We start from the raw sequence: 26,248 nt of genomic DNA, 5'->3' as shown, positions 1-26,248 counted from the left end.
TTGAGGAAAAGAACATCTATTTTTGAATCATTTATTCTATTCTCCTCTGAAATATGGTAATTTTTTTTTCAATATTTTATTCTATTTTTAAATTTTTTTTAACATCTTTATTGGAGTATAATTCCTTTACAATGGTGTGTTAGTTTCTGCTTTATAACAAAGTGAATCAGCTATACATATACATATATCCCCATATATCCTCTCTCTTGTGTCTCCCTCCCATCCTCCCTATCCCAACCCTCTAGGTGGTCACAAACCACCTAGCTAGTCTCCCTGTGCTATGTGGCTACTTCCCACTAGCTATCTATTTTACATTTGGTAGTGTATATATGTCCATGCCACTCTCACACTTCGTCCCAGCTTACCCTTCCCCCTCCCAGTGTCCTCAAGTCCATTCTCCATGTCTGCGTCTTTATTCCTGTCCTGCCCCTAGGTTCATCAGAACCATTTTTTTTTTTTAGATTCCATATATATGTGTTAGCATACGGTATTTATTTTTCTCTTTCTGACTTACTTCACTCTGTATGAGAGACTCTAGGTCCATCCACCTCACTACAAATAACTCAATTTCGTTTCTTTTTATGGCTGAGTAATATTCCATTCTATATATGTGCCACATCTTCTTTATCCATTCATCTGTCGATGGACACTTAGGTTGCTTCCATGTCCTGGCTATTGTAAATAGAGCTGCAGTGAACATTGTGGCACATGACTGTTTTTGAATTATGGCTTTCTCAGGGTATATGCCCAGTAGTGGGATTGCTGGGTTGTATGGCAGTTCTATTTTTACTTTTTTAAGGAACCTCCATACTGTTCTCCATAGTGCCTGTATCAATTTACATTCCCACCAACAGTGCAAGAGGGTTCCCTTTTCTCCACACCCTCTCCAGCATTCGTTGTTTGTAGATTTTTTGATGATGGCCATTCTGACTGGTGTGAAGTGACACCTCATTGTAGTTTTGATTTGCATTTCTCTAATGGCTAATGACGTTGAGAATCCTTTCATGTGTTTGTTGGCAATCTGTATATCTTCTTTGGAGAAATGTCTATTTAGGTCTTCTGCCCATTTTTGGAATGGGTTGTTTGTTTTTTTTTTGATATTGAGCTGCATGAGCTGCTTGTAAATTTTGGAGATTAATCCTTTGTCAGTTGCTTCATTGGCAAATATTTTCTCACATTCTGAGGGTTGTCTTTTCGTCTTGTTTATGGTTTCTTTTGCTGTGCAAAAGCTTTTAAGTTTCATTAGGTCCCATTTGTTTATTTTTGTTTTAATTTCCATTTCTCTAGGAGGTGGGTCAAAAAGGATCTTGCTGTGATTTATGTCATAGAGGGTTCTGCCTATGTTTTCCTCTAAGAGTTTGATAGTGTCTGGCCTTACATTTAGGTCTTTAATCCACTTTGAGTTTATTTTTGTGTACGGTGTTAGGGAGTGTTCTAATTTCATTCTTTTACATGTAGCTGTCCAGTTTTCCCAGCACCACTTTTTGAAGAGGCTGTCTTTTCTCCATTGTATAGTCTTGCCTCCTTTATCAAAAAGAAGGTGACCATATGTGTGTGGGTTTATCTCTGGGCTTTCTATCCTGTTCCATTGATCCCTATTTCTGTTTTTGTGCCAGTACCATACTGTCATGATTTCTGTAGCTTTGTAGTATAGTCTGAAGTCAGGGAGCCTGATTCCTCCAGCTCCGTTTTTCTTTCTCAAGATTGCTTTGGCTATTCGGGGTCTTTTGTGTTTCCATACAAATTATGAAATTTTTTGTTCTAGTTCTGTGAAAAATGCCAGTGGTAGTTTGATAGGGATTGCACTGAATCTGTAGATTGCTTTGGGTAGTAGAGTCATTTTCGCAATGTTGATTCTCCCAATCCAAGAACATGGTATATCTCTCCATATGTTTCTATCATCTTTAATTTCTTTCATCAGTGTCTTACAGTTTTCTGCATACAGGTCTTTTGTCTCCTTAGGTAAGTTTATTCCTAGGTATTTTATTCTTTTTGTTGCAATGGTAAATGGGAGTGTTTCCTTAATTTCTCTTTCAGATTTTTCATCATTAGTGTATAGGAATGCAAGAGATGTCTGTGCATTAATTTTGTATCCTGCTACTTTACCAAATTCATTGATTAGCTCTAGTAGTTTTCTGATAGCATCTTTAGGATTCTCTATGTATAGTATCATGTCATCTGCAAACAGTGACAGCTTTACTTCTTCTTTTCCAATTTGGATTCCTTTTATTTCTTTTTCTTCTCTTGTTGCGGTGGCTAAAACTTCTAAAACTATGCTGAATAATAGTGGTGAGAGTGGACAACCTTCTCTTGTTCCTGATCTTAGAGGAAATGGTTTCACTTTTTCACCATTGAGGATGATGTTGGCTGTGGCTTTGTCATATATGGCCTTTATTATGTTGAGGTAAGTTCCCTCTGTGCCTGCTTTCTGGAGGGTTTTTATCATAAGTGGTTGTTGAATTTTGTCAAAAGCTTTTTCTGCATCTATTGAGATGATCATATGGTTTTTCTCCTTCAATTTGTTAATACGGCGTATCACATTGATTCATTTGCGTATACTGAAGAATCCTTGCATTCCTGGGATAAACCCCACTTGATCATGCTGTATGATCCTTTTAATGTGCTGTTGCATTCTGTTTGCTAGTATTTTGTTGAGTATTTTTGTATCTATGTTCATCAGTGATACTGGCCTGTAGTTGTCTTTCTTTGTGACATCTTTTTCTGGTTTTGGTATCAGGGTGATGGTGGCCTCATAGAATGAGTTTGGGGGTGTTCCTCCCTCTGATACATTTTGGAAGAGTTTGAGAAGGATAGGTGTTAGCTCTTCTCTAAATGTTTGATAGAATTTGCGTGTGAAGCCATCTCATCCTGGGCTTTTGTTTGTCGGAAGATTTTTAATCACAGTCTCAATTTCAGTGCTTGTGATTGGTCTGTTTATATTTCCTGTTTCTTCCTGGTTCAGTCTCAGAAGGTTGTGCTTTTCTAAGAATTTGTCCATTTCTTCCAGGTTGTCCATTTTATTGGCATAGAGTTGCTTGTAGTAATCTCTCATGATCCTTTGTATTTCTGCAGTGTCAGTTGTTACTTCTCCTTTTTCATTTCTAATTCTATTGATTTGAGTCTTCTCCCTTTTTTTCTTGATGAGTCTGGCTAATGGTTTATCACTTTTGTTTATCTTCTCAAAGAACCAGCTTTAGTTTTATTGATCTTTGCTATTGTTTCCTTCATTTCTTTTTCATTTATTTCTGATCTGATCTTTATGATTTCTTTCCTTCTGCTAACTTTGGCGTTTTTTTGTTCTTCTTTCTCTAATTGCTTTAGGTGTAAGGTTAGGTTGTTTATTTGAGATGTTTCTTGTTTCTTGAGGTAGGTTTGTATTACTATAAACTCTCCTCTTAGAACTGCTTTTGCTGTACCACATAGGTTGTAGGTTGTTGTGTTTTCCTTGTCATTTGTTTCTAGGTATTTTTTGGTTTCGTCTTTGATTTCATCAGTGATCTCTTGGTTATTAAGTAGTGTATTGTTTAGCCTCCATGTGTTTGTATTTTTCACAGATTTTTTCCTGCAGTTGATATCTAGTCTCATGGCATTGTGGTTGGAAAAGATACTTGATATGATTTCAATTTTCTTAAATTTACCAAGGCTTGATTTGTGACCCAAGATATGATCTATCCCGGAGAATGTTCCATGAGCACTTGAGAAGAAAGTGTATTCTGTTGTTTTTGGATGGAATGTCCTATAAATATCAATTAAGTCCATCTTGTTTAATGTATTATTTAAAGCTTGTGTTTCCTTATTTATTTTCATTTTGGATGATCTGTCCATTGGTGAAAGTGGGGTGTTAAAGTCCCCTACTATGGTTGTGTTACTGTCGATTTCCCCTTTTATGGCTGTTAGTATTTGCCTTATGTATTGAGGTGCTCCTATGTTGGGTGCATAAATATTTACAATTGTTATACCTTCTTCTTGGATTGATCCCTTGAACATTATGTAGTGTCCTTCTTTGTCTCTTGTAATAGTCTTTATGTTAAAGTCTATTTTGTCTGTTATGAGAATTGCTACTCCAGCTTTCTTTTGATTTCCATTTGCATGGAATATCTTTTTCCATGCCCTCACTTTCAGTTTGTATGTGTCCCTAGGTCTGAAGTGGGTCTCTTGTAGACAGCATATGTACAGGTCTTGTTTTTGTATCCATTTGGCCAGTCTATGTCTTTTGGTTGGAGCATTTAATCCATTTACATTTAAGGTAGTTATCTATATGTATGTTCCTATTACCATTTTCTTAATTGTTTTGCGTTTGTTATTGTAGGTCTTTTCCTTCTCTTCTGTTTCCTGCCTAAAGAAGTTCTTTTAGCATTTGTTGTAAAGCTGGTTTGGTGGTGCTGAATTGTCTTAGTTTTTGCTTGTCTGTAAAGTTTTAATTTCTCCATCTAATCTGAATGAGATCCTTGCTGGGTAGAGTAATCTTGGTTGTAGGTTTTTCCCTTTCATCACTTTAAATATGCCCTGCCACTCCCTTCTGGCTTGCAGAGTTTCTGCTGAAAGATCAGCTGTTAACCTTGTGGGGATTCCCTTGTATGTTATTTGTTGTTTTTCCCTTCCTGCTTTTGATATTTTTTCTTTGTATTTAATTTTTGATAGCTTGATTAATATGTGTCTTGGCGTGTTTCTCCTTGGATTTATCCTGTATGGGACTCTCTGTGCTTCCTGGACTTGATTAACTATTTCCTTTCCCATATTAGGGAAGTTTTCAACTATAATCTCTTCAAATATTTTCTCTGTCCCTTTCTTTTTCTCTTTTTCTCCTGGGACCCCTATAATTCGAATGTTGGTGCATTTAATGCTGTCCCAGAGGTCTCTGAGACTGTCCTCAATTCTTTTCATTCTTTTTTCTTTATTCTGCTCTGCAGTAGTTATTTCCACTATTTTATCTTCCAGGTCACTTATCCTTTCTTCTGCCTCAGTTATTCTGCCATTGATTCCTTCTAGAGAATTTTTAATTTCATTTATTGAGTTGTTCATCATTGTTTGTTTGCTTTTTAGTTCTTCTGGGCCCTTGTTAAACGTTTCTTGTATTTTCTCCATTCTATTTCCAAGATTTTGGATCATCTTTACTATCATTATTCTGAATTCTTTTTCAGGTAGACTGCCTATTTCCTCTTCATTTGTTTGGTCTGGTGGCTTTTTACCTTGCTCCTTCATCTGCTGTGTGTTCCTCTGTCTTCTCATTTTGCTTAACTTACTGTGTTTGGGGTCTCCTTTTTGCAGCCTGCAGGTTTGTAGTTCCCATTGTTTTTGGTGTCTGCACCCAGTGGCTAAGATTGGTTCAGTGGGTTGTGTAGGCTTCCTGGTGGAGGGGACTCATGCCTGTGTTCTGGTGGATGAGGCTGTATCTTGTCTTTCTGGTGGGCAGGACCGTGTCTGGTGGTGTGTTTTGGGGTGTCTGTGACCTTATGATTTTAGGCAGCCTCTCTGCTAATGGGTGGGGTTGTGTTCCTGTCTTGCTAGTTGTTTGGCATCGGGTGTCCAGCACTGTAGCTTGCTGGTCGTTGAGTGGAGCTGGGTCTTGGCATTGAGGTGGAGATCTGTGCGAGGGCTTTCGCCATTTGATATTGCATGGAGCCAGGAGGTCTCTGGTGGGCCAATGTCCTGAACTTGGCTCTCCCACCTCAGAGGCACAGGGCTGACACCCGGCTGGAGCATGAAGACCCTGTCAGCCACACGGCCAAGTACGTGGGGAGTTTCTTGCCGTTTGGGAAGTCTGAGCTCTTCTGCCAGCCTTCAGTAGGTGTTCTGTAGGAATTGTTCCACATGTAGATGTATTTCTGATGTATTTGTGGGGAGGAAAGTGATCTCTACGTCTTACTCCTCTGCCTCTTGAAGGTCTCTCTCTCTGGCAATATATTTTTTAAAAATTGAATCATTTTTGTCTACTTCTTGACCCAAAAGAGGTTTCTCTGTCATTTCCAATTCAGCACTACGCTTGGAAAACAGACACTAGAATTTTAGAGCCGGTTAATTATTCCTCCTTATGAAGGCTAATTCAATAAATGATCCAATTGTTGATTAAGTGTCATCGCTTTTTTTAATGTGAAAGCACTTGGAAAAGTATGAACTGCTTTACAAATATAAGGGATGATGTAAGATGTTAATTGGCATCTTCAGGAAATATTTTCTGTTGATTCATCATACACTTGCTAAAATGGAAGGACACAAGAACAAAATACGTCTGCAAGGTGTTTATTCTGATGTTGTAATATCTGTGATTGTCAGTCTCTATTTTAAATGCATTCCTGGATAATGTTATTTATTGCTCATTCAGTCCAGACCTACTCTCCTTGGTCTGTCAAATGCAGGAAAACACCTTCTGGAACTGCAAAGGAGAGCCAAACTTTTCTCTAATCCTTTAATAGAGGGTGCAGGAGACAAAAATCAGGCCTTTAGGGTAGATTCTCCTTCATAATAATATTAATATAAAAAGTCAGTAAAGTTGAATGGTTGGGAAAACAGACCACGTGGATTTGAATCCCAGCTCCACCACTTGCTAGAAGTGTGCCTCTGGGGAAAATTCCTTATCTGTAAATGGGGATGACAGTGATACTTTTCTCTATAGGGAAGTTGTGAGGATTAAATGAGATAATACTGATATATAAAAAATCACTTAGCAAAGTACCTGGCTCATAAATGCTCAATAAATTAGGAGGAGGAGGAGCAACGGCAGCACCAGTAGTAGTTTTTGACCTTCCATTCACAGAACAGAAAATTGAAGTGATAATTTACAGAACCATGATATAAAAGGACCAAGAAGTTTGGAACTGCTATAGAAATTGTGTAATCTTCCCTTCTGTCCTTTGTACATAGGGGTACCTTTTGCAGAGAGGCATGCATAAACCTATATATGAGTTTGATGGGCTGTATCAAGCATATGCTCCAGAGACTGGTCTTAATCTACTGTGACCTTCACAGAATGTTTCATGTGCCTAATGCTGATGTGACACTCTATCTAGATCGCTTAAAGTGTGTTCACTGTAGTCATTGAATGGTGCCCCGAATCCTTCATTTTCTTTCTACTTTCAAGAAGTGTCACGCGGACTATGGAGCTAGGGTTGGAATGTAGTGTGAGTTTCACACGTCTGTGAATTTGAGATGTATAGATTTTAGATCATCTTCCATCACTTTGAAATCAAGAGGTAAAGAGCAGCTCATTCAGTGGGTGGCCATCCTAGGTGGGTCAATTTCACAGAAAAATTAAATATAAAAGTAGATAAGTAAGACGACAGGGTTTTTCTAGGTCAATACGAAGAATATGACTCTCCCAAGACAAAACAGAGGCTCCCAGCTAAGTGGAAAATCAAAAGGAAAGAAGTTATGAGGCTAATATATTCATAATAAGAAAGAGAGCAGTGTCCTAGAATTTTTGAAGCAAGTTTAGTGTATGAGTTGCTTTGTCTTTTTCTTTTTTTTAATCAAGATATTCAGGTTCCAAGCATGTCAATCAGTTTTAAAAAGTCTAATGTATAAAAACCCAAATTTAACAAAATTATAAACTGGGAGAAGCATTACAATAAAATTACCCACAGAGTTTCTTTCTTTCTTTTTTTTTTTTTGGCTGCATTGGATCTTCATTGCTGCGTGCAGGCTTTCTCTAGTTGTGGCGAGTGGGGGCTACTCTTCGTTGCAGTGCGCGGGCTTCTCATTGCAGTGGCTTCTCTTGTTGCGGAGCACAGGCTCTTGGCGCATGGGCTGCAGTAGTTGTGGCACGTGGGCTCGGTAGCTGCGGCTCGCAGGCTCTAGAGTGCAAGCTCAGTAGTTGTGGTGCACTGGCTTAGCTGCTCTGCGGCATGTGGGATCTTTCCGGACCAGGACTCGAACTCATGTCCCCTGCATTGGCAGGAGAATTCTTAACCACTGTGCCACCAGGGAAGTCCCAGAGTTTCTTTAAATATCAATCATTTCCCTTCTCCAAATTCATTCAAACTCTTTTTCTTTTAACTGCACTTTTTAGGCCTACATCTCTTAGGTAAAATCACAATCAGGGTGGAATAACCTATTACCCAAGATATTTGCATTGCTCCCTCCAAAGTGAACGCTCGGTTGTTTATATAAGAAGTGGAGAACAGCAGGCCAACATCTTCAACTCCAGCACATCCAAATTCTGCTGAAATGTCTGCACACAAACAAATAGCCAGAGTTGTCAGGGGCCTTAAAATAAAAGTCAAGTACCGTGCTCAATGCTATATCGAAAATATAATTTATCACATAAATAAAACTCCCTCAGCAGTGTCCTCTTTCCACACAAAGGACAATGGCATGTTAGCTCTTATTAAAACTATTAAGCACTAGAGGAAAAGCATCTTCAAAGTTCAGGGAGAGTCACAAGATGCAAAGCTTGCAAACTACTTTTGAACCACTCAGTCTTGCACACATTTTGATTGGCAGGCGCCATAACCTGAAATAAACCTGGAACTCTCTAAGATACAGAGGTATCTGGTTGGCAAATTCAGTGGTTAGCATCTAGGGCTTATATGGCCAACATCCTGGGCTAAGTCCCAATGTGAGCCAATTGGCCTAACTATCTTTCAGGCTTTAAATATAGCCTTACTCTCTATTAACTGTGGGAGGGGGAAGTGCATGAATCAGTGCCAACCCATATTTATTAAATGGAAACAGAATTCAAAGAGAAAGTTCTGTTGGCTGTCATCAGGAGTGTCATCTTTTCATGCAGAAGTTAGTATATTTGTAAAAAGTGAACATGGGAACATATGAAAGACTTACCAAGAGGCTACACCTGCTGAGAGGTGTTTATCTTGAGATACCTAAGAAAAACAGGTGTTCACTTGGTCTACCTCAGAATACACTCCCCATTCCAAATCAAGGGGAAAAGGATTCTGAAGGAGCAATCCTAATTTCTGACAAGGAGACTAGCAAGAGAGAATATAAAAGACATTTAGTAGGAAATGCCCATTGTATTATTATTTAATAAGTAAATTCTAAGCACACAGGAACTATTGTCATGGGCCCACCTTATGAATCATTCAGTACAGAATTCTTTCTCCAAAAGATGTATGGGAGAGTGGCATGATCCACTATGAAATCATCCTCAAAAATCACAAGAGTGAGAAGCTTTTAAACCGTAAGGACATCAACATGGCAGCACCAGAGAGTCAGAGAAGCTCTGGTTAAAGTCAATCACAACCAACTTCATTAAAGTCCAAACACAGCAGATTTATTTTATGTGGCTATTTTCTGGACATGGTAGCTTCACAGGCCAGTAGATACACCGAGGATGCTGCTGACTAATAAATTCTCTCAGTACGAGATAGTCTTTGCTGGTTCTGGCTCACTTTTACTAGTTTTCTATTACCACTGCCCCGCAGTGGGTATTGCTCTTCCTTTGTTGTGTATATGGGTTGATGCTGTGAATCTCAGGTAAGATCCAGGCAGAAAAACAGAAATTAGTCATTTCAACAGAGAGAGATTTAATATAGGGAATGGGCTGCACAGGTGTTAGAGGGTTGCAAGAAAAGAGGTAATACCTGCAGGAGGCAGCCACCACCTCTAGGGCTGGGGAAACAGAAGAAAGGGGTTGGACTTGTCAGAACCTAGAGAGGTGGAGGATTCGATCCATCCAAGTGGGACCTACTCCTCTGACAAGAGGATGCCAGTCAGCCTGCTTCCGGTCCCTGAGAGGGAGCATGGTGAGACCAATTCTCCGGTTACGGAGAGGAGCTGGGAAGTGCAGCCAGCCACTGCCACCAGGATGAAGGGCTACTCTTACAGCAACACTGACTGGAACAGAAAGCAGGCGGGAAGGAGTGAGTGCCTTCTCCCTCCTCTAGCCTTCCAGAATCGCTTTATTTCCCAGATTGTCAGGATCGATCAAAAATCCAGCTGGTAAAAAAAGAAATATAGTTTGCAGAGTCCCAAGCCCAGTATCACAAAGCAGTGTCTTAATTTTTTTTTTCTGAATTTTATTTTATTTATTTTTATACAGCAAGTTCTTATTAGTTATCTATTTTATACATATTAGTGTATATATGTCAATCCCAGCCTCCCAATTCATCCCCCCCGCCCCCCCCCCCCCTGCCGCTTTCCCCCCTTGGTGTCCATACGTTTGTTTCTCTACATCTGTGTCTCTATTTCTGCCCTGCAAACCGGTTCATCCAAAGCAGTGTCTTTAAAGGGGTGAGTCTGGAGCTGGGAGACAATAGCTCACTAACTGACAACACACTGTGCAATGAGGTGTTGGATTTCCATGTCATTGTTGCTGCCGGAGTCACTCAGATATGCTTACGGTTTGGATGAAATGTTAATTAGAGTGGACCGTTTGCCACAGAGGATTTCATCATTACTGAATCCATAAGAAGCTGTTATGGGGAGACCTCAACCAGAGCTGCTCAGTTTGTTTGCTAGAGTGAGTCTGACTCCCCTCTTGTTGAAGCTCGGGTACTCAATATGCATGACCACGTTTTGCTTTTGTTCAGGCTCAAGTCCGTAGCCTGCCTGCTTCCTTAAATGATTCTGTACACATGGTAAGTGGTCAGGTGGCCAGTCTCCAGAGTTCTGGAAGCATGAAGCCTGAGCTGGGCCATCTGTTGAGGATGTGCTGTTTCGTATTACACACAGGGAAGTGGCGGGCAAAACCCGGAAGTGCACTGCAGGCCTAATGAAAATAAGACCAGTTAAATCTTCCCTCTAAATGTTCATTAGGCCATCTGTTCTTATTAGTGTCCTTATCATTTGGAAACATTACAGAGTTAAGATGAGACACAATCTGTGGTAGAATTCTAGTCTAACTTGAAATAAACTTTTGAGTAGAGCAATCATGACTTGTGACATTTCTCTTCCCATTTAGAACCCTGCCCACTTCTAAACATCTCCATGGTGAAATTTTTTAATAGTTCCTTCCTGAAATATTATACCGGAAAACAGGGTTAGCAGTAGCTACAGAAATGAAAACATAATCTCAGAGTGGCTGATCAATGAAATCAGAACATTTCATAAAAGCAGTGCAGTCATACTTCTGGCCTGTAAATTGCTTTAGGTGCCAAAGGGAATTGGAAGCTTGGTCTATCCTGTTGAGCCAATACTATAATATTAACAACCTGCAACAGACAAGTTTCTGCAACTGCTCAACAGGAAGAAACGCTACCAAATGATTCCGGGGCCTTCTTCAAAGTCCCTGGCTCCTACGTAGGCAGAGCCTTGGCTCTCGACAAGAGCCCCACCCGCTACTGCATGAAGACCCACAGTGGTCTTCTCTTTACTCCAAATTCTCTCAGAATGCATGGTCTCATCACCTGGTCTCACATTGGATTTCATGTTACCTTGGACTGTTCTCTGGTCGTCTCCCCTTCTGTATGTGTATCTCCCACAGTGCTGGCTATACACTGGGAATTTAAGAAATACATGTAAAATTAAATTGAAATAGAGACACAAAAGAAAAAGCAAAAAAACAGTAAAACTTTCATGTTCCTCTCCTCACCCACAGAAGTGCTGAAAGTGTTAAGTTCTTTGACTGTAATGATAAAACCCAAGATACAGAGAGATACAAATAGTAAATCGACAAGTAGCATCATGTACAATATGTTCTTACAATAACAATCAAATTTACAAACAAATTAGCTGTGGAGTCTGAAGGACATTCTGTAGTTTTCACACTGGGCCTTCATCTCCTGCTGATAGATGACTTTGACTGTAAATTGAAAACTGGAAGTGGTTAAACATTCTGTGTATTCACAAGTGCCATTTCCAAAATTGAGGCTTCAGAGAGGAGATGCAAGAAAGGGTGACGGAAACTCAGAGCAGTTATGCCTGTTATGAAGATGAGGTAGTGGCAATTACACAGCAGACTCATACAGAGTGTGTACGTGCTGATTGCTCTGAGGGAGACTCTGAGAACAAACTTTTATAGCACCCATCAGGCCTTGGGTCTCTAGAGGAAGGAAAGATTTTCAGCCACTCGGTCAGTGTGCTTTTGGACAGAGCTTATGGCCCCAGGAACCATCTTGGAAGGGATACGTGCTTTTTTCTTAATGAGCTTGAATGAAACTCTTATGTAACAGAGTGGTTTCATTCACCGTTTCTTTCCTATTCTCAAGCTTTTTGGTGTCAGGACCCCTTTACACTCCCTACAAATTGTTGGAGACTTCAAGAGCTTTTCTCTATGTGGGTTTTATCTATTTACCTTATTAGAAAGTAAAAGTGTGAATTTTTTTAAACACAAAGCTATAGTAGCCTCAGGCACCCTCTGGAAAACTCCTCTATATACTCATAAGAAAATACAAAAGGCAAATAGTATTAAGAATAGTTTTGACCTCACAGATCTCCTTGAAAGAGTCTCAGGGATCCCCGAAGTCTGCAGACCAAAATGGAAATACCATATTTCCTCAGTTCTAAGACACCATGTATTCTAAAACATAGCATCAATTTGATAACTTTAGGTAGTGAGGAGAGGTGCTCCATTAAATGTATGTGTTGATTATAAGACAAAACCTCACTTCAGAAAATTTAAAATATGGAAAGGGTAGGAAATACACTTCTTAAGATTGAGGAAATATGGCAACTCCCACTAACCTCAGTGGGTCTCTGGAAACCCAGATTTACTGACTGAAACATGTTGATGAAAATTAGTTTTTCTTAGAGCTAATTTGTGTTTTACAATTTTTAAAATGCGTTCATGGACTGAAGATGTTACAGTCAGTGAGGCACTAATGTTTTCATTCAATAAACACTTGCCAACTGTAATACCAGATACTGGAAATACAAAAATGAATGAGACCTCATTCCTGCCCTTGAGGACTCACAGACCTAATAGAAGACAAAGGAAGGCAAACAAATATTTATAGTATAATGGAGAAGTGTTGGATCTGAATGAGTCATGGACCTGGAAGAACAGCTTGAAGTACCCAATGATGGAGCCCTGGGTATTCAGGAATGCTTGAGGTTAATCACTAACTTTAAGCAATTAGTCATCCTCATAACAAAGGGGGCTACCCTAGTGGACTTTGGCGCATGTGTCGGTCTCTTTGGGACATTAATTTATGTCAATTTAATTTAATTTTGCGAACACTGGTGATCTATCCAGAGATGTAAACCTAGAAATTTGTTAGACTGGATTGACCATATTGGTATAGTCAGTAGCGCCAGTCAAAAACAAAGCCTAACAGAACATTTTCTTGGTTGTGATTGGATTCAGCTGAGAATAATAGCGCCCCTTCCCCCCGCCACACACACACACACACACACACACACACACACACACACAACAGTGACATAAGCAAGATAGCAGCCAGACTAATATAGTCCAGGACTGGATGGCAGTTCCATGAGGTCGTCTGGGACCCAGGCTCCTATAATTCTGCCCTGCCCACCTGGCACAGAACTTCCATTTTCATGGCCATCTCATGGTCTAAGACATCTGCTAAAATTCCCGCCACTTATATCCATATTGTATACTGGAAGAAAGGGCAAAAAGGGGCTCCTTCCAGCTGGGTCAGCTCTCCTTAAGCAGCATCGATTTAAAAGTGTGGATACTTCCACACCTCCTCTTACATCTTATTGCCTTGAACTTTATCACATGGCTACAGATAACTGCAAATCAGGCTGGAATGTCTTCGATTCTAGATAGCAGTGTGCCCAAATTTTAAGATTAGTGCACTAAAGGAGGGGGAAAGAGTGAAAGAATGATAGGGTAGGTCTAGAACTAGTAGTCTCTGCCGCCGGCATCTTAGTAACCACAAATTCAGCATTTTGTTTTGACCCTGATACTGTCTGAGCTTCTTCAAATTTCTAAAAGCCATCTGGAAAAAGTTTGGTTTGGGGCACTTGGAAAGCACAATGATACTTTTCAGAGTGATGGCTCCTATTGATCTTCCTTTTAAAAAGTGTAAATTATTGCAAGATGAAACATACCAGCTCTGCTTTGGGGGGTTTTTTGTTTGTTTGTTTTGCTTTGCTTTGTTTCCTCAACTTCCAAAATGTTTTTGAAACATTGGGGTAGGTGTGATTTAATCTATAGGCTCTGCAGCAAAATGATTCTAAAGATCAGTCCAATTGTAACTCTGGATTAGATTGATCCTGGCTATTCATCTGCAATGAATAATGTGACTTACGTGTCAGTTATTCTGATTGGGCAGCCATGGACACAGACCAGGCTGACACATTTGACCAAAGGTTGAGGGGTTCCTCAAACTCTCCAGCCGTTATTCAGAGAAACACAAGAATGTGGATCTGAGATAATGGGAAATAATTTGCCGGTTGACGAGTCCATGTAGTCTTAGTGTATTTCATCTTCTGATAATTTCCACTTTTTAAAAGCAAGATCAATAAGGGTCATCGCTCTCAAAGGTGTCATTGTGCTTTCCAGCTGCAGAAAACCAAACTTTCTCCAGACGGTTTTTTCCCTCTTTGATAAATTTGAAGAAGCTCAGACAGTATCAGTGTCAAGAAACGAGAAGGCCATTTGAAAACTGACAGAAAGTGATGGTAACAATCTGGAGTTGTCAGCTTTTAGAAGCACAGGGACGTCTAACATGGAGCTGGCAGAACACCTGGCAGAGAGCATTGCGTCCCATCACTGCACCTTCCCCCAGGTTGGCGTACTACAGAAGCGATAATCATACGCTTCCTGGAAATTCCTGCTGAAGAGGCCTCGGAGATCAAAAGCAAACAGTCACTTTTCAGATGAGCCACAAGGCTGGAAATGTACTAAAGGAGGGAGATGAGAAGTGTCCTGTTTAGGATAGGGAGACAGGGCCGTTTGGGAAACAGCTGGTTTCTTCAGCACAGTTGAACTTGGGGAAGAGAAGTTATTAGCACTTGGTAGCAATGGCAAAATATAGTAACAGTCATGATGTGTTTCTGAGGCTTTTCCATGAAAAGTAATTTCTTAAAATGGATGGAATGGAACAGAAGTAGTCTACTGCTCTGTGTCACTAGCAACACCCTGTATCTATTAGAAAATGAAGGAAATGAAGTCAGCCAAAGGTTGTCAATTACATGAGGGCAGGGCCTAGTCTGTCTTGGTTAGATCTGGCTCCTTAGTGCCTAGCATAATGCCTAAAATGGGATAAAGAGCCATTTATTGGCAGAAGAAAGGAAAAGAAAGTAGCATGTTCTACACTTGGAACTGCACCAAGAGTACTGTTACAAATAACAGTGGGGAATCCAAGTAATAAGCTGAAATATTAGCCATGAAATTGGCTGACAAATGTATGTGAAATAATATATCCCAATATAAGCCAAATGTTTCTTGGAGGACACATAGCTTAAAAGGATTCTCAAGCAATGGAATAAATGAACAAGGAGGGAATGGCTGGTGACAGAGAAGCAAGGGAAACCTTGAAAGAGCATGACGATGTGACTGCACTTAAGAGTTCATGAGAGGGACTTCCCTGGCGGTCCAGTGGTTAGGACTCTGCACTTCCATTTCAGGGGTCACAGGTTCAATCCCTGGTTGGGGAACTAAGATCCCACAAGCCGTGAGGCACAGCCAAAAAAAAAAAAAAAAAAATCAAATAAAGGTTCATGAGATAGCCAAGGAATAGAACATTTCCATTTCCATAGTCAGACAGGAATGAGAAGAAATACAGGCATGTTCCATAATAAAAAGTAGCCTTTACAGAGCTCTTTCTGTGTACCAGGCACTGTGCTAAGTGCTTTATGTAGATTTTTTTTTTTTTTTTTGTATAATTCCTATAATAAATTTTTGAGAAGGTATTACTACTGTACCCAATTTCTAGATAAGGAAACTGAGGCTCAGAGAGGTTAACTGATTTGCTCCAAGGTCACAGAGTTAGCAAATAACAAAATTTTGAACCCAGGAAGTCTTAACTCTGAAGCCTGAGCTCCTAACCACTTCCTTCTACTACATCTGAGCCTTTTTCTACGGAGAGAGTATATAGCTTCCATCAGATTCTCGAAGGGCTTTGTAAATCCAAAAAAGCATGAGAAACAGTGTAGCAGACTCTAAGCCCGTGAAGGCAGGGACTATGTCTGTCTGAATCAGCACTCAGATATTTGCGAGGGGGGTGGAGGGACAGCTATGTTAATGTGTGAATGTACTGGTGAAGATCTGGCCTCCAAATTGATTCTCCTGCATCAGTCTGGTCTCCCTCCAGCCTGCTCCCCAAACTGCAGCCTAAGTGATCTTTCTAAAGCCCTAGTCTGACCATGTCAACCCCCAACTTTAAAGATCTTCATTGACTCCTCAGCACACTCAGTTCAAGTCTAAAGTCCTTAGCCTACACAGCCCTTCATGGCTTAATGCAGTGGTTCTCAACAAGGGACAGTTTTCCCCTTAGGGGACATTTGGTAATGTCTGGAGACATTTTTGGTTGTCACAGCTCAAGGGAAGGTGCTACTTGCATTTAGTGAATAAAGGCCAGAGACGCTGCTAAATATCTTGTACTGCACAGGACAGGCCCCACAACAAAGAAATCATCTGGTCCCAAATGACAATAGTGCCTCAGTGGAGAGACTTAAAATTAGTCCCCGGCAAACACTGAAACTTCATTTACCACCACTACCTACCCTACTTATGCTCCAGCAATCCCAGACTGCGGTGAGCTCCACACTCCCATATGGTTTCGTGCTTCTGTGCTTTTGTTCATTCTTTTCCCTCTGCTGAGATCACTCTTCCCACCTTGCTTTTTCTCAGTACCTTTGCTTCATCCTTCAAGATTAAGTTTACATTTCTCTTCTAGGACTATTGCCCCAAACTTCCTCCTCTGTGTTCCCATGTCACCCTGGGCATGTGTCTATCGTGTCACTTAACCACGTGATATTGAAATGACCTGCTTCTGTATCTGCCTTCTGTCACTTGACTGTGAACTCATAAAGGGCAGGGACTTTTTTTATTTACCTTTATAATAGTGCCTGAGACAGAGTAGGCACCACAAAGCATTGAACTGAAAGGTAACAGCTGACAGAGAGAAAGACAAATCACTCAACTCCTAATGAGCTTTGACCTTCTCAGCAACAACAACAACAAAAAAGGTTGACATCAACCTTTAGGTTGAATCTAACGAGGTAAAGGGGAGGCCAGACTTGGTGAGGAGAGCGTGAAGAAACATGTCCACTCTTCTAGGTGAGGAATCAGACGGCATAGAGGCGAAGAGCAGACATCTGAAAATGGGGATATTGATAGTTTCTCTCTCAAGTGATTGCTCTAAGCATATAAAGTAATAATCCATGTAAAGAGCCTGATACGTAGGAAGCACTCAATAAACAGTAGTTACTTTTATTAAAGGCTCAGATGAGTGGGCCTGTAATTTTACAGATGTTATTGATTAGGACCAGTTCAAAGGAAGGGGCAGCACCTATTTATATTTAAAAAGTAGGTCAATTTAAAGAAAAATATTAAGTCAATAATAGTGCAAGTGGTGGACAGCTAAGGCAAAATTCATGAAGCTGTTATGTGGACAACTGAAGTCTGGGAAACGGAGCTGAAAAGGAACTATATTGAGTGGTAACTGGACTAGGTTCCTTCTAGTGCTAAAGGTTTATGACTTTGAGGCCATTTTTCATGTTAATACCATTGGCTATCCCATACTTTGTCCAGGCACTGGGCTCAGTACTTTGCCTCCTTATCACAATTAATCCACGCAATATCTCTGAGAAGTAGATAGACTATCATTAGCTTCTTTTCCTTATTGCAGATGAAGAAATCAGAGACTCATAGAAGATACCTCATTTGCCTAGGGTTACACACTAGTATGGGAAGGAACCAGCCTTGAAACTGTTAGGGAGAGCCTCAGTTTACAAATTATGGTCTGTGTCTACAGTGTGGGATAACTGAGGAATTTTCTAGTTTAGTCTAATCAAGGGCTCATATTTAGATTTTGCTGTTACACATGGATTTTCCCCGATAGGATTCTGTTGCTTTATAAACTACTACTTAGGTCAAAATTAGCTGGCTCTCAACCATGGGACTTGCTGACCTGAGAGCCAAGTGCCTTCAAGGCAGATTTTCAATTAGCAGAGGAAGACATGGTGCTGTCAAGGCTTGACATCCAGACCAAGAGCCCCTTGCTGCTCTGGGTTATTTCTCAGGGAAGGTTGTTGGGAGGTGGGCACATTCTACCAGCTGGCGGCTACACCAGTGACCTTTAATGCTAGTTTAGCTTAAATACATTTTGACATTTCAAGCAAATTAATGTATTTTTACAAGGTGGGGCAACGACCAGAAATTAGGCCAAATGGTTTGCCTGCAGGCCGGGCTACTGTGCGAAGATTCCAGAGCCTCACTGCTGTTCCTTCAGCTCTTTCCACTCCCACCACCCCCAGAAGAAATGTTTATTTCTCTCCACCGGGACAAATGCCAGCAGCCCTCAGGGCGTAACCTTAGCCCCACCTCAGTGGTCCATAATTCTGGGGTCTCTCTGCAACTAACAGATGCTAATTCTGACAGCCAGAATGAGCGCAAAGACTCCAATCCGCATGCTATGTTGTGTGCTATGGAAATGCCTTGGTATAAAGCACCAGTTCCTTGAAAAATTACGTGGAAAAGGGAGCATCTAACATAAGAAGCAGATTGAAGGAACTAACAACCTACGAGAGGTGAAAAGGTCCAGTTTCTGAAAAGACAGACCCTAGACTACTAAGTAGCCACACACCTTTCATCTGAGGAGTTTTCAGAGACAAATCAAATGGGAATTAAAGGGAGTCTGTGTAGCTCGTCCAGAAAGTGTCTCAGAAGCACAGAGGCCACTTTAGTCACAGGAAACTGCCAGAGGGTGACTTATTTGATGGAACAGAAAACAAACAGACACAATAGCTGGTGTATTTTTGAGGCAATTTTAAACCTAATAAACATGACACCAATAGTGTTGACTTAAATCAGCTTGGGCGAGTCGGAGAATTTAATAGCTCATCTTCCAACTGCCAGCCTTTATCTCAGAGGCGGCCTTGACCGCAGAGAACTGAGTCCAAGACATGGCCTTCTCTGACTTCTGCCAGGTGTGTGCCGTCCCCAGCCTCTGCCCCGGCCTCAGCTCTCAGAGTGGGGATAATTAGAATGTCATTTCTGCCAACTTTGTTTTTTCTGGGTCACTGACTTCAGACTTGATCAAAATACGAGTGTTGGACTGAAATCCATTCGTTTCCTCTTCCTCAGCCAGCCCCAGCTTATTTCCTGGGAGACTGAGCTCCATAGGCCCAGCGCACACAGACAGCTTCTGTACCAGCCCGATGGTGTGTATAGAGGTCCAGAGTGAGGGCTATGGGGGGGGGGGGTCCACAGCGCAGGCCTCCATCTCCCTGCTCTCCCTCTCCGTGGCAGGGCGCTGACATGCAAGGGCCTCAGACAGACGTGCTGAGGAACACATCACAGCAAACTGCTCTGGGAGCTGTTAAGGCTGGTGTTTAATGTTTATCCAATGGCCTCAGTCTGAAAGGCTCTGTAGAACATGCATAACAGAAGCTCAGCTTTATACTCCATTAGCATTCAAATTCCTAGCTGTCCAGAGGCATATGGTACTGACCAGAGAAGGCCAGCCTATGTCGAGGCTGAGGGCATGTAGAGACAGGAGGACAGGTTGAGGCTGCTGCGTGTCTGGGAGAGACACTCAGAGACAGGGGGCCAAGAGCCCCAAGTGGTACAAGAGGGGAGGTCAAAGACAACCTTTGTCTTCTTTATAACATCACCAGTTGCCCTCCATTAAGAGACAGAATTAGAGAGAAGGGCTTTATCTCAGACTGGCCTTTGTCCACTTCATTACTGAGTGGAAGGCCTCTTCCAACCTGGAAATAGTGGGCCTCAGAATGCGATGATAGCGTGTATCTTGTTTTCAGACTTTTGGATTCAAGGAGAAAAACAAAACTTTCCTCGGGCTTTCACTCAAGGCAAAAAGAATTGCAGCTACATTACTGTTACTATCTTGGCCAGGAATGGGGCAGACTCTTCTGCCTTTGCCTAGCCATAAGAGAAGAGAAATAAAGTACAGAATAAGTGAGTGGTGGAGTCGAGAGTGCACGTAACATAGTTCTCTGAGAAGTGCCCGGTGATAAATAGCAGCTGTCGAGGAAATGTCAGGGTAGGCATTGGGCTGACTCCTGTGTCGAGAAAGGAACTAGAGTAGATCCGTGTTTGCTTGGCCTGTGTGTCCCAGTGCCCAGCACAGCACTGGGCACCAGCACGCCAGACACACACACACACACACACACACACACACACACACACACACACACACCCCAGTCCTTTTGCTTCTAACTCCTTAATGTGTCTCAAATCCATCTACTTCTCTCCATCCCCACTGTCGCCAACCTAATTCAGGCCACCATCATCCCTCACCTGGACCACTGCAGGAGCCTCTTAACTAGCGGCCTGTTTGCCATCTCACCTCCTTCTCCAATATGATCTCAACAGCAGACAGTGTGATCCCTCTAGAACCCAAATATGATTATGTCACATCCCTACTTAAAGCCATCAGAATAAAACTGGACATGTACATCTTCCCATTACCTGGTGTATTAGTCTGCTGGGGCTACCACAACGAAACACCACAGACCAGGTGGCTTTAACAAGAGAAAGTGATACTCTCATAGTTCTGGAGGCGGGAAGTTCAAGATCAAGGTGTCGGCAGGTTTGGCTTCTCCTGAGATCTCTCTCCTTGGCTTGCAGACGCCCATCCTCTTACTGTGTCCTCACATGGGCTTTTCTCTGTGCATACACATTCCTGGTATTTCCTTCTTCTTATAAGGACATGAGAGCCCCACCCTTATGACCTCATTTAACCTTTATTACCTCTTTCAAGGCCTCATCTCCAAATACAGTCACATTAGAGGTTAGACTTCAGCATATGAATTTAGGGGGGCACAATTCAGTCCGTAATACCTAGCCACTGTCTACCTCCTGATTCTCACCGATCACCTCTCCCATCACTCAGCCTGTATTAGCCTTACTGAATTGTTTGTAGTATCTGGATGGGCCGTACTGTCTCTAGTCTCTGAACCTTCGCCCATGCTGCTCCCTCTCCCTGGATTGCCCTCAACTCTGCTGCCTGCCATTTCCACCCCATTCCTCTCCTACTGGTCACTGCAGACCCTATTTAGGTACCACCTTCTCTGGAAATACCCTGCCTCCTGACTCCTAGTCTGGGTAAAGAGCTCTCACATCCTCTCTGCTGCCTCCTTCTCATGACATGGAGAGTAATTGCCTGATGGCTCTCCAAGGGTTCTTGTAGACCATGAGGCATTTGAAGACAGAAGCTGTGTCATTTTGGGGATCTTTTGAATGCCCAAAGCCTAGCACAAGGCTTAGCACAGAGAAGGTGCTCAGCAAACATCCAATGAAAGAACAAACCAACCTGTTTCTTTGCTGAGGAAAGGAGGATATGGAGTGAACCAGGTCAAGCCACATGAGCAGTGCATTACAACTTAGGATTCCAAATCCCCAACTGATGAACTGTACCTGAGTATTCCACAAGACAGATGCTAGGTCTGTGCCAATGAAAGGTCCTGTCCCAAAAGGTTGCTGATAGAGTAAAATCGGGTTTCTCTAGCACTCTGTTGTCCAGGTGCCTCTATGACTTTGCTGTTCCATGCATCTACAGAGCAGTGAGAGAGATTTGCATCTCATAGTGCCACAGAAGCCCTAGAGCAGTGGTCCTCAAACTTTATTGTGCTTCAGAATCACGTGGAGGACTTGTTAAAACATGGCTGGCTGGGCTCCAACTCCAGAGTTTCTGATTCAATAAGTCTAGGTTGGGGCCTGAGAATTTGCATTTCTAACTGGTTCTCAGGTGATGCTCTTGCTGCTGGTCCAGAGACCACACTCTGAGAAGGATCCCTCTGGAATTATAGCAGAAAATAATTCACATTATGTTGGAAATGGCATAAATGGTAAATGTGTATACCAGAGCACTTAATCAACTGTCCTTCCGAACTTTGCCGGATAACACCAACATTGCTGAAATTCATGAGACGGGGAACCAATAAACCAATTTTTCTTTCAAGGTAAAACGGCCCCGGAAAGATATTGTAACCTAATGGTGTGTGTTCTGTTCTTTTTGCAGGTGCGATTAGAGTGGCCAACAGACCTTGCAGTCAATCCCTTGGACAATTCATTGTATGTCTTGGATAACAACATTGTGCTTCAAATTTCTGAGAACAGGCGAGTGCGGATCATTGCAGGGCGCCCCATTCACTGCCAGGTGCCAGGCATCGATCATTTCTTGGTCAGCAAGGTAGCAATTCACTCCACTCTGGAGTCGGCAAGGGCCATCAGCGTCTCCCACAGCGGGCTGCTCTTCATAGCTGAAACAGACGAGAGGAAAGTAAACCGCATTCAGCAAGTTACCACCAATGGGGAGATCTCCATCATGGCTGGTGCCCCCACTGACTGTGACTGCAAAATTGATCCCAACTGTGACTGTTTTTCAGGTATGACCTTTTTAGCAATTCAGCAGCTCCCCCTCTCTGTTTTCAAAAGAAAAACGTGCGTCAGAAAAGTCCAAAAAAGAACAAAATTATTACTTGTAAACATTGGTGTGAGGCAGTGGAGAAAGCAATGGATTGGGGACCAGACAGCTTAGTATCTGGTCCTTGTTCTGCAACTGACTCACTGAGTGACCCTAGGAGGGCCATAAAACCCCTTCATGACTCACTTCATCTGCTAAGTAGAGAGACCACGTGTCTCAGTTATATCACCTTGCTGCTTTGAAGATAAACTAGTATAATAAAAGTTTTGGTACTCTAAGAAGTTAAGACCACTCTACAAATGTAAGATCACGATATTATTTGTACTTTGGAGAAAGGGAAGCTAGGTAAAACCTACATTTACTGATTTAGCTAAGGAAAAAATTACTTCCAATAAGTGACTGGTTTCCAGATTAACAATGTGAGCTATTTGAAACCCAAAGGGACTATCAGCAGGCTGCTTTCGGGATACAAGGGCAAAATTAAACCTCACAATGAGGGTTCTCAGGACATCAGTCTGCTACTTACATTGTTTTTTTTTTAATCCAAAATTTTCTCCATAACCAATAGTGCCCTTTACTTCCAATTGAAATAGGGGGGGAAAAAAAGAGCCTTTTCTCCAAAACACGGAGTGGATATTCCAGACAGTAAACAGTCCTGTAAATGTCAATAGATGCATTTATTGCTGGTGCGTGGACATCCCTCCATGCTGCTTGCAGCCCTATTAAACTGCTCATCCACGCCCAAATGGTTCTTTTAACCTTTGCCTTTCCTTGGGACAGAGGAATCAAGAGTGAGCAACTGGGTCAATATGACTTTTGATTGATATTTCCAATGTTTTCTTAGACAACTAGTTTTATAGTTATTTTGCTAATTGATATCTTTCTTTCAAGGCAAAACTGGAAGGTTTATTCCAGTTATCAAATTTGATGTTCTGAATCATTGTCGCACTTAGTGTACTTTGACAATGTGACAATGAAAGTTAACAGAAGAAAGGTGTCTGGGAACAGTAGGACTGGAAAGCCCTGAGATAGATACTATGAGCATGGACAAGTGTTAAGTCTCTGGATTTCCAGCCAGATTTGGGGTGGCTGTCATCATTTGCTGTTTTTGTATCCTTCGATGCAATAGATACAGAAGAGCAGGATTGACGATTTCACAAAATTGGTGTTAACTGAGAGGATTGCATCTCACTGTTCATCTTCAGTGGCACTGACTCAAGAATTGTGAATAATGGGTTTCAAGTATCCGGCTGGGGCATGTGGAGAATGTTGGTTCACTGATTGTTCCCTTTAAAATGATTCTTGATGCACAGCGATTTCTGTATACGGTATGTTTGTATAAATGCTTGTGACCACAACTATTAACATCAGGGTCTTTCTCCCACAGGTGATGGTGGCTATGCCAAAGATGCAAAGATGAAAGCCCCTTCCTCCTTAGCAGTGTCACCTGATGGTACCCTCTACGTGGCAGACCTTGGGAATGTTCGAATTCGTACCATTAGCAGGAACCAAGCCCACTTGAATGACATGAACCTTTATGAGATTGCGTCACCTGCTGATCAGGAACTGTACCAGTTCACTGTCAATGGAACCCACCTGCACACCTTGAACTTGATAACGAGGGACTATGTGTATAACTTCACCTACAATGCCGAAGGCGACTTGGGTGCGATTACCAGCAGCAACGGCAATTCTGTGCACATTCGCCGAGACGCAAGCGGGATGCCCCTTTGGCTTGTGGTGCCTGGCGGGCAGGTGTACTGGCTGACCATAAGCAGCAACGGAGTCCTGAAAAGAGTGTCAGCCCAAGGCTACAATCTGGCCTTGATGACCTATCCAGGAAACACGGGGCTTCTGGCTACCAAAAGTAACGAAAATGGATGGACAACCGTTTATGAGTAAGTTTCTAATTCTCAACATGGGCTTTGTTAGGTTTGTATTTGCAATTGTATTACAGTGGGGAAATGACTTAGTAATTGCTGAGTGTTGCATGCTATTTTCTCCTAACAGCCACAATAAAAATAAAAAAAAAAAGTCAAGGAGAAAATTTTACCCAACTCCTAAGGCTTTGAACCCATTTCTCCAGAGCACTTTTGCAGAGCATAAGAATAAAAACACAGGCTGAATGAAGAATCAAGCGTGGCGCTGCACGAGACAAGAATGAGGCGGAAGTCCATGTGCTCGAGCTGGGAAAACAAGGGAAAATTTCATTTAAATGACAAAGCTAGAAAATAGTTCTAAAGTAGCAAAGAAGCAGTGTAGTTTAACTAGTATTTATTTATTTAATTTTTTTTAAAAATATTTATTTATTTATTTTTGGCTGTGTTGGGTCTTCGTTTCTGTGCGAGGGCTTTCTCTAGTTGTGGCAAGCGGGGGCCACTCTTCATCATGCTGCGCGGGCCTCTCACTATCGTGGCCTCTCTTGTTGCGGAGCATAGGCTCCAGACGCGCAGGCTCAGTAGTTGTGGCTCACGGGCCTAGTTGCTCTGCGGCATGTGGGATCTTCCCAGACCAGGGCTCGAACCCGTGTCCCCTGCATTGGCAGACAGATTCTCAACCACTGCGCCACCAGGGAAGCCCAACTAGTATTTATTGATCCCTGTGGGGTTTAATGAATGTGTGCGCAGCCCAGCCCAGCCCAACTCAGTTTAAGTTGTGAAATGACGTGGGGCAAATGCTGAAACAGGAGAAGCTGCACTCCACTGGCTGCTTCTGGGAAATGTGGAGTCAAAAGCTTCAGTACAGGCCTGCGCCCTCCCCCCAGTTTCCCTGCACAAGGCAAAGACTCCAACACATTTGGGTATTCACAGACCGGATCTGTGATAACTTTGTGTAACTGGGAATTAACAGAAGGTGTGTCTGACAGCAGGCTACTAGGAGGTGTCCTGTCATGGAAATAGAGACCATCGTCCTTGCCTTTTAAGGCTGGACAACGTTATTTGCAAGTCAACCCATTTAGAAAGCTAGTTTGCGAGCACTCGGCAAGCATCTTCCCCACGAAGGGAACTGCTGAATTTTTAACCAGTTTACCAAGTGAAGATAATCCATGGAACTGAACTCAGAGCCTGAAATGGCATTCAAGTTGAGGAACGTGAGAAGCGGAGATACTAAATACGAGGAGTTCCAGGTGTGACTCTTCCGTGAGGATGTAGGGAATATGAAGAGAATAGATCCCACGAAACCCTCCTGAGGAAAGGGACAAAACAGTTGGCCTTCAAGTGTTGGATCATTTCCCAAAGAAATGCCACTTATACAAAAGAGCTGGACAGCTATTTTAGTTTCACTGAGAAAAATGTATTCAGTTTCTGTTGCAGGTCTTCCTCTATTTCTTGAAAAATTTCTCTTACATCTTAATAAAAGTAATAAAAGCTACTGTTCACTGAGGGTTTACTATGTGCTAGGTCCTAGGGTAGGTGATTTACATAAAGTATTTTGTTTGATCCCCAAAATAACAACATGGGGTACGTGCTCCCGGTTTGCCTATTTTATGGATGAGGAAACTGAGGCCCAGCATGGTGAGCTTGTCCTGATTCACACAGATGTCCAGGATTCAAACTCCAACAGTCTGACTCAAGAGCCCACATTTTGAAATATACTACCCTTAAGAAAGATAAAAGTTCTAATGAGAATATCTTTTTTAAAAAATTCACGCAAGGTCACACTGCAGCTGAAATTAGACAAATAACTATTTTGAAAGCTAATGGTTAAATTCAGTTAAGCAACAAGAAATGGCAGAATTATTAACTAGTTTTCAAAATAACCAGTTCAACCGTTCACTAATTTACCAATTATCACATTGTACACTTGAAATACATGCAATTTTATTT

The 26,248-nt window shown here is 41.8% G+C and overlaps 1 protein-coding gene across 3 annotated transcripts in view; it reads left to right on the top strand.

Moving 5' to 3' along the window:
• Positions 1-26,248, top strand: part of TENM1 (teneurin transmembrane protein 1) — a 557,972-nt gene that overhangs the window by 496,086 nt on the left and 35,638 nt on the right. For all 3 annotated transcript variants that reach the window (XM_059911842.1, XM_059911841.1, XM_059911840.1), the window contains 2 exons: positions 22,017-22,383; positions 23,809-24,319. In XM_059911842.1, the coding sequence (XP_059767825.1) occupies positions 22,017-22,383; positions 23,809-24,319 (878 nt within the window). The remainder of the gene's footprint in view (positions 1-22,016; positions 22,384-23,808; positions 24,320-26,248) is intronic.

Source organism: Balaenoptera ricei, chromosome X (genome assembly GCF_028023285.1).
Source record: "Balaenoptera ricei isolate mBalRic1 chromosome X, mBalRic1.hap2, whole genome shotgun sequence".
In the NCBI taxonomy this organism is placed as follows: domain Eukaryota; kingdom Metazoa; phylum Chordata; class Mammalia; order Artiodactyla; family Balaenopteridae; genus Balaenoptera; species Balaenoptera ricei.
Note: the sequence above shows the minus strand (reverse complement) of the source record. Positions and strands in the feature narration are given on the sequence as shown.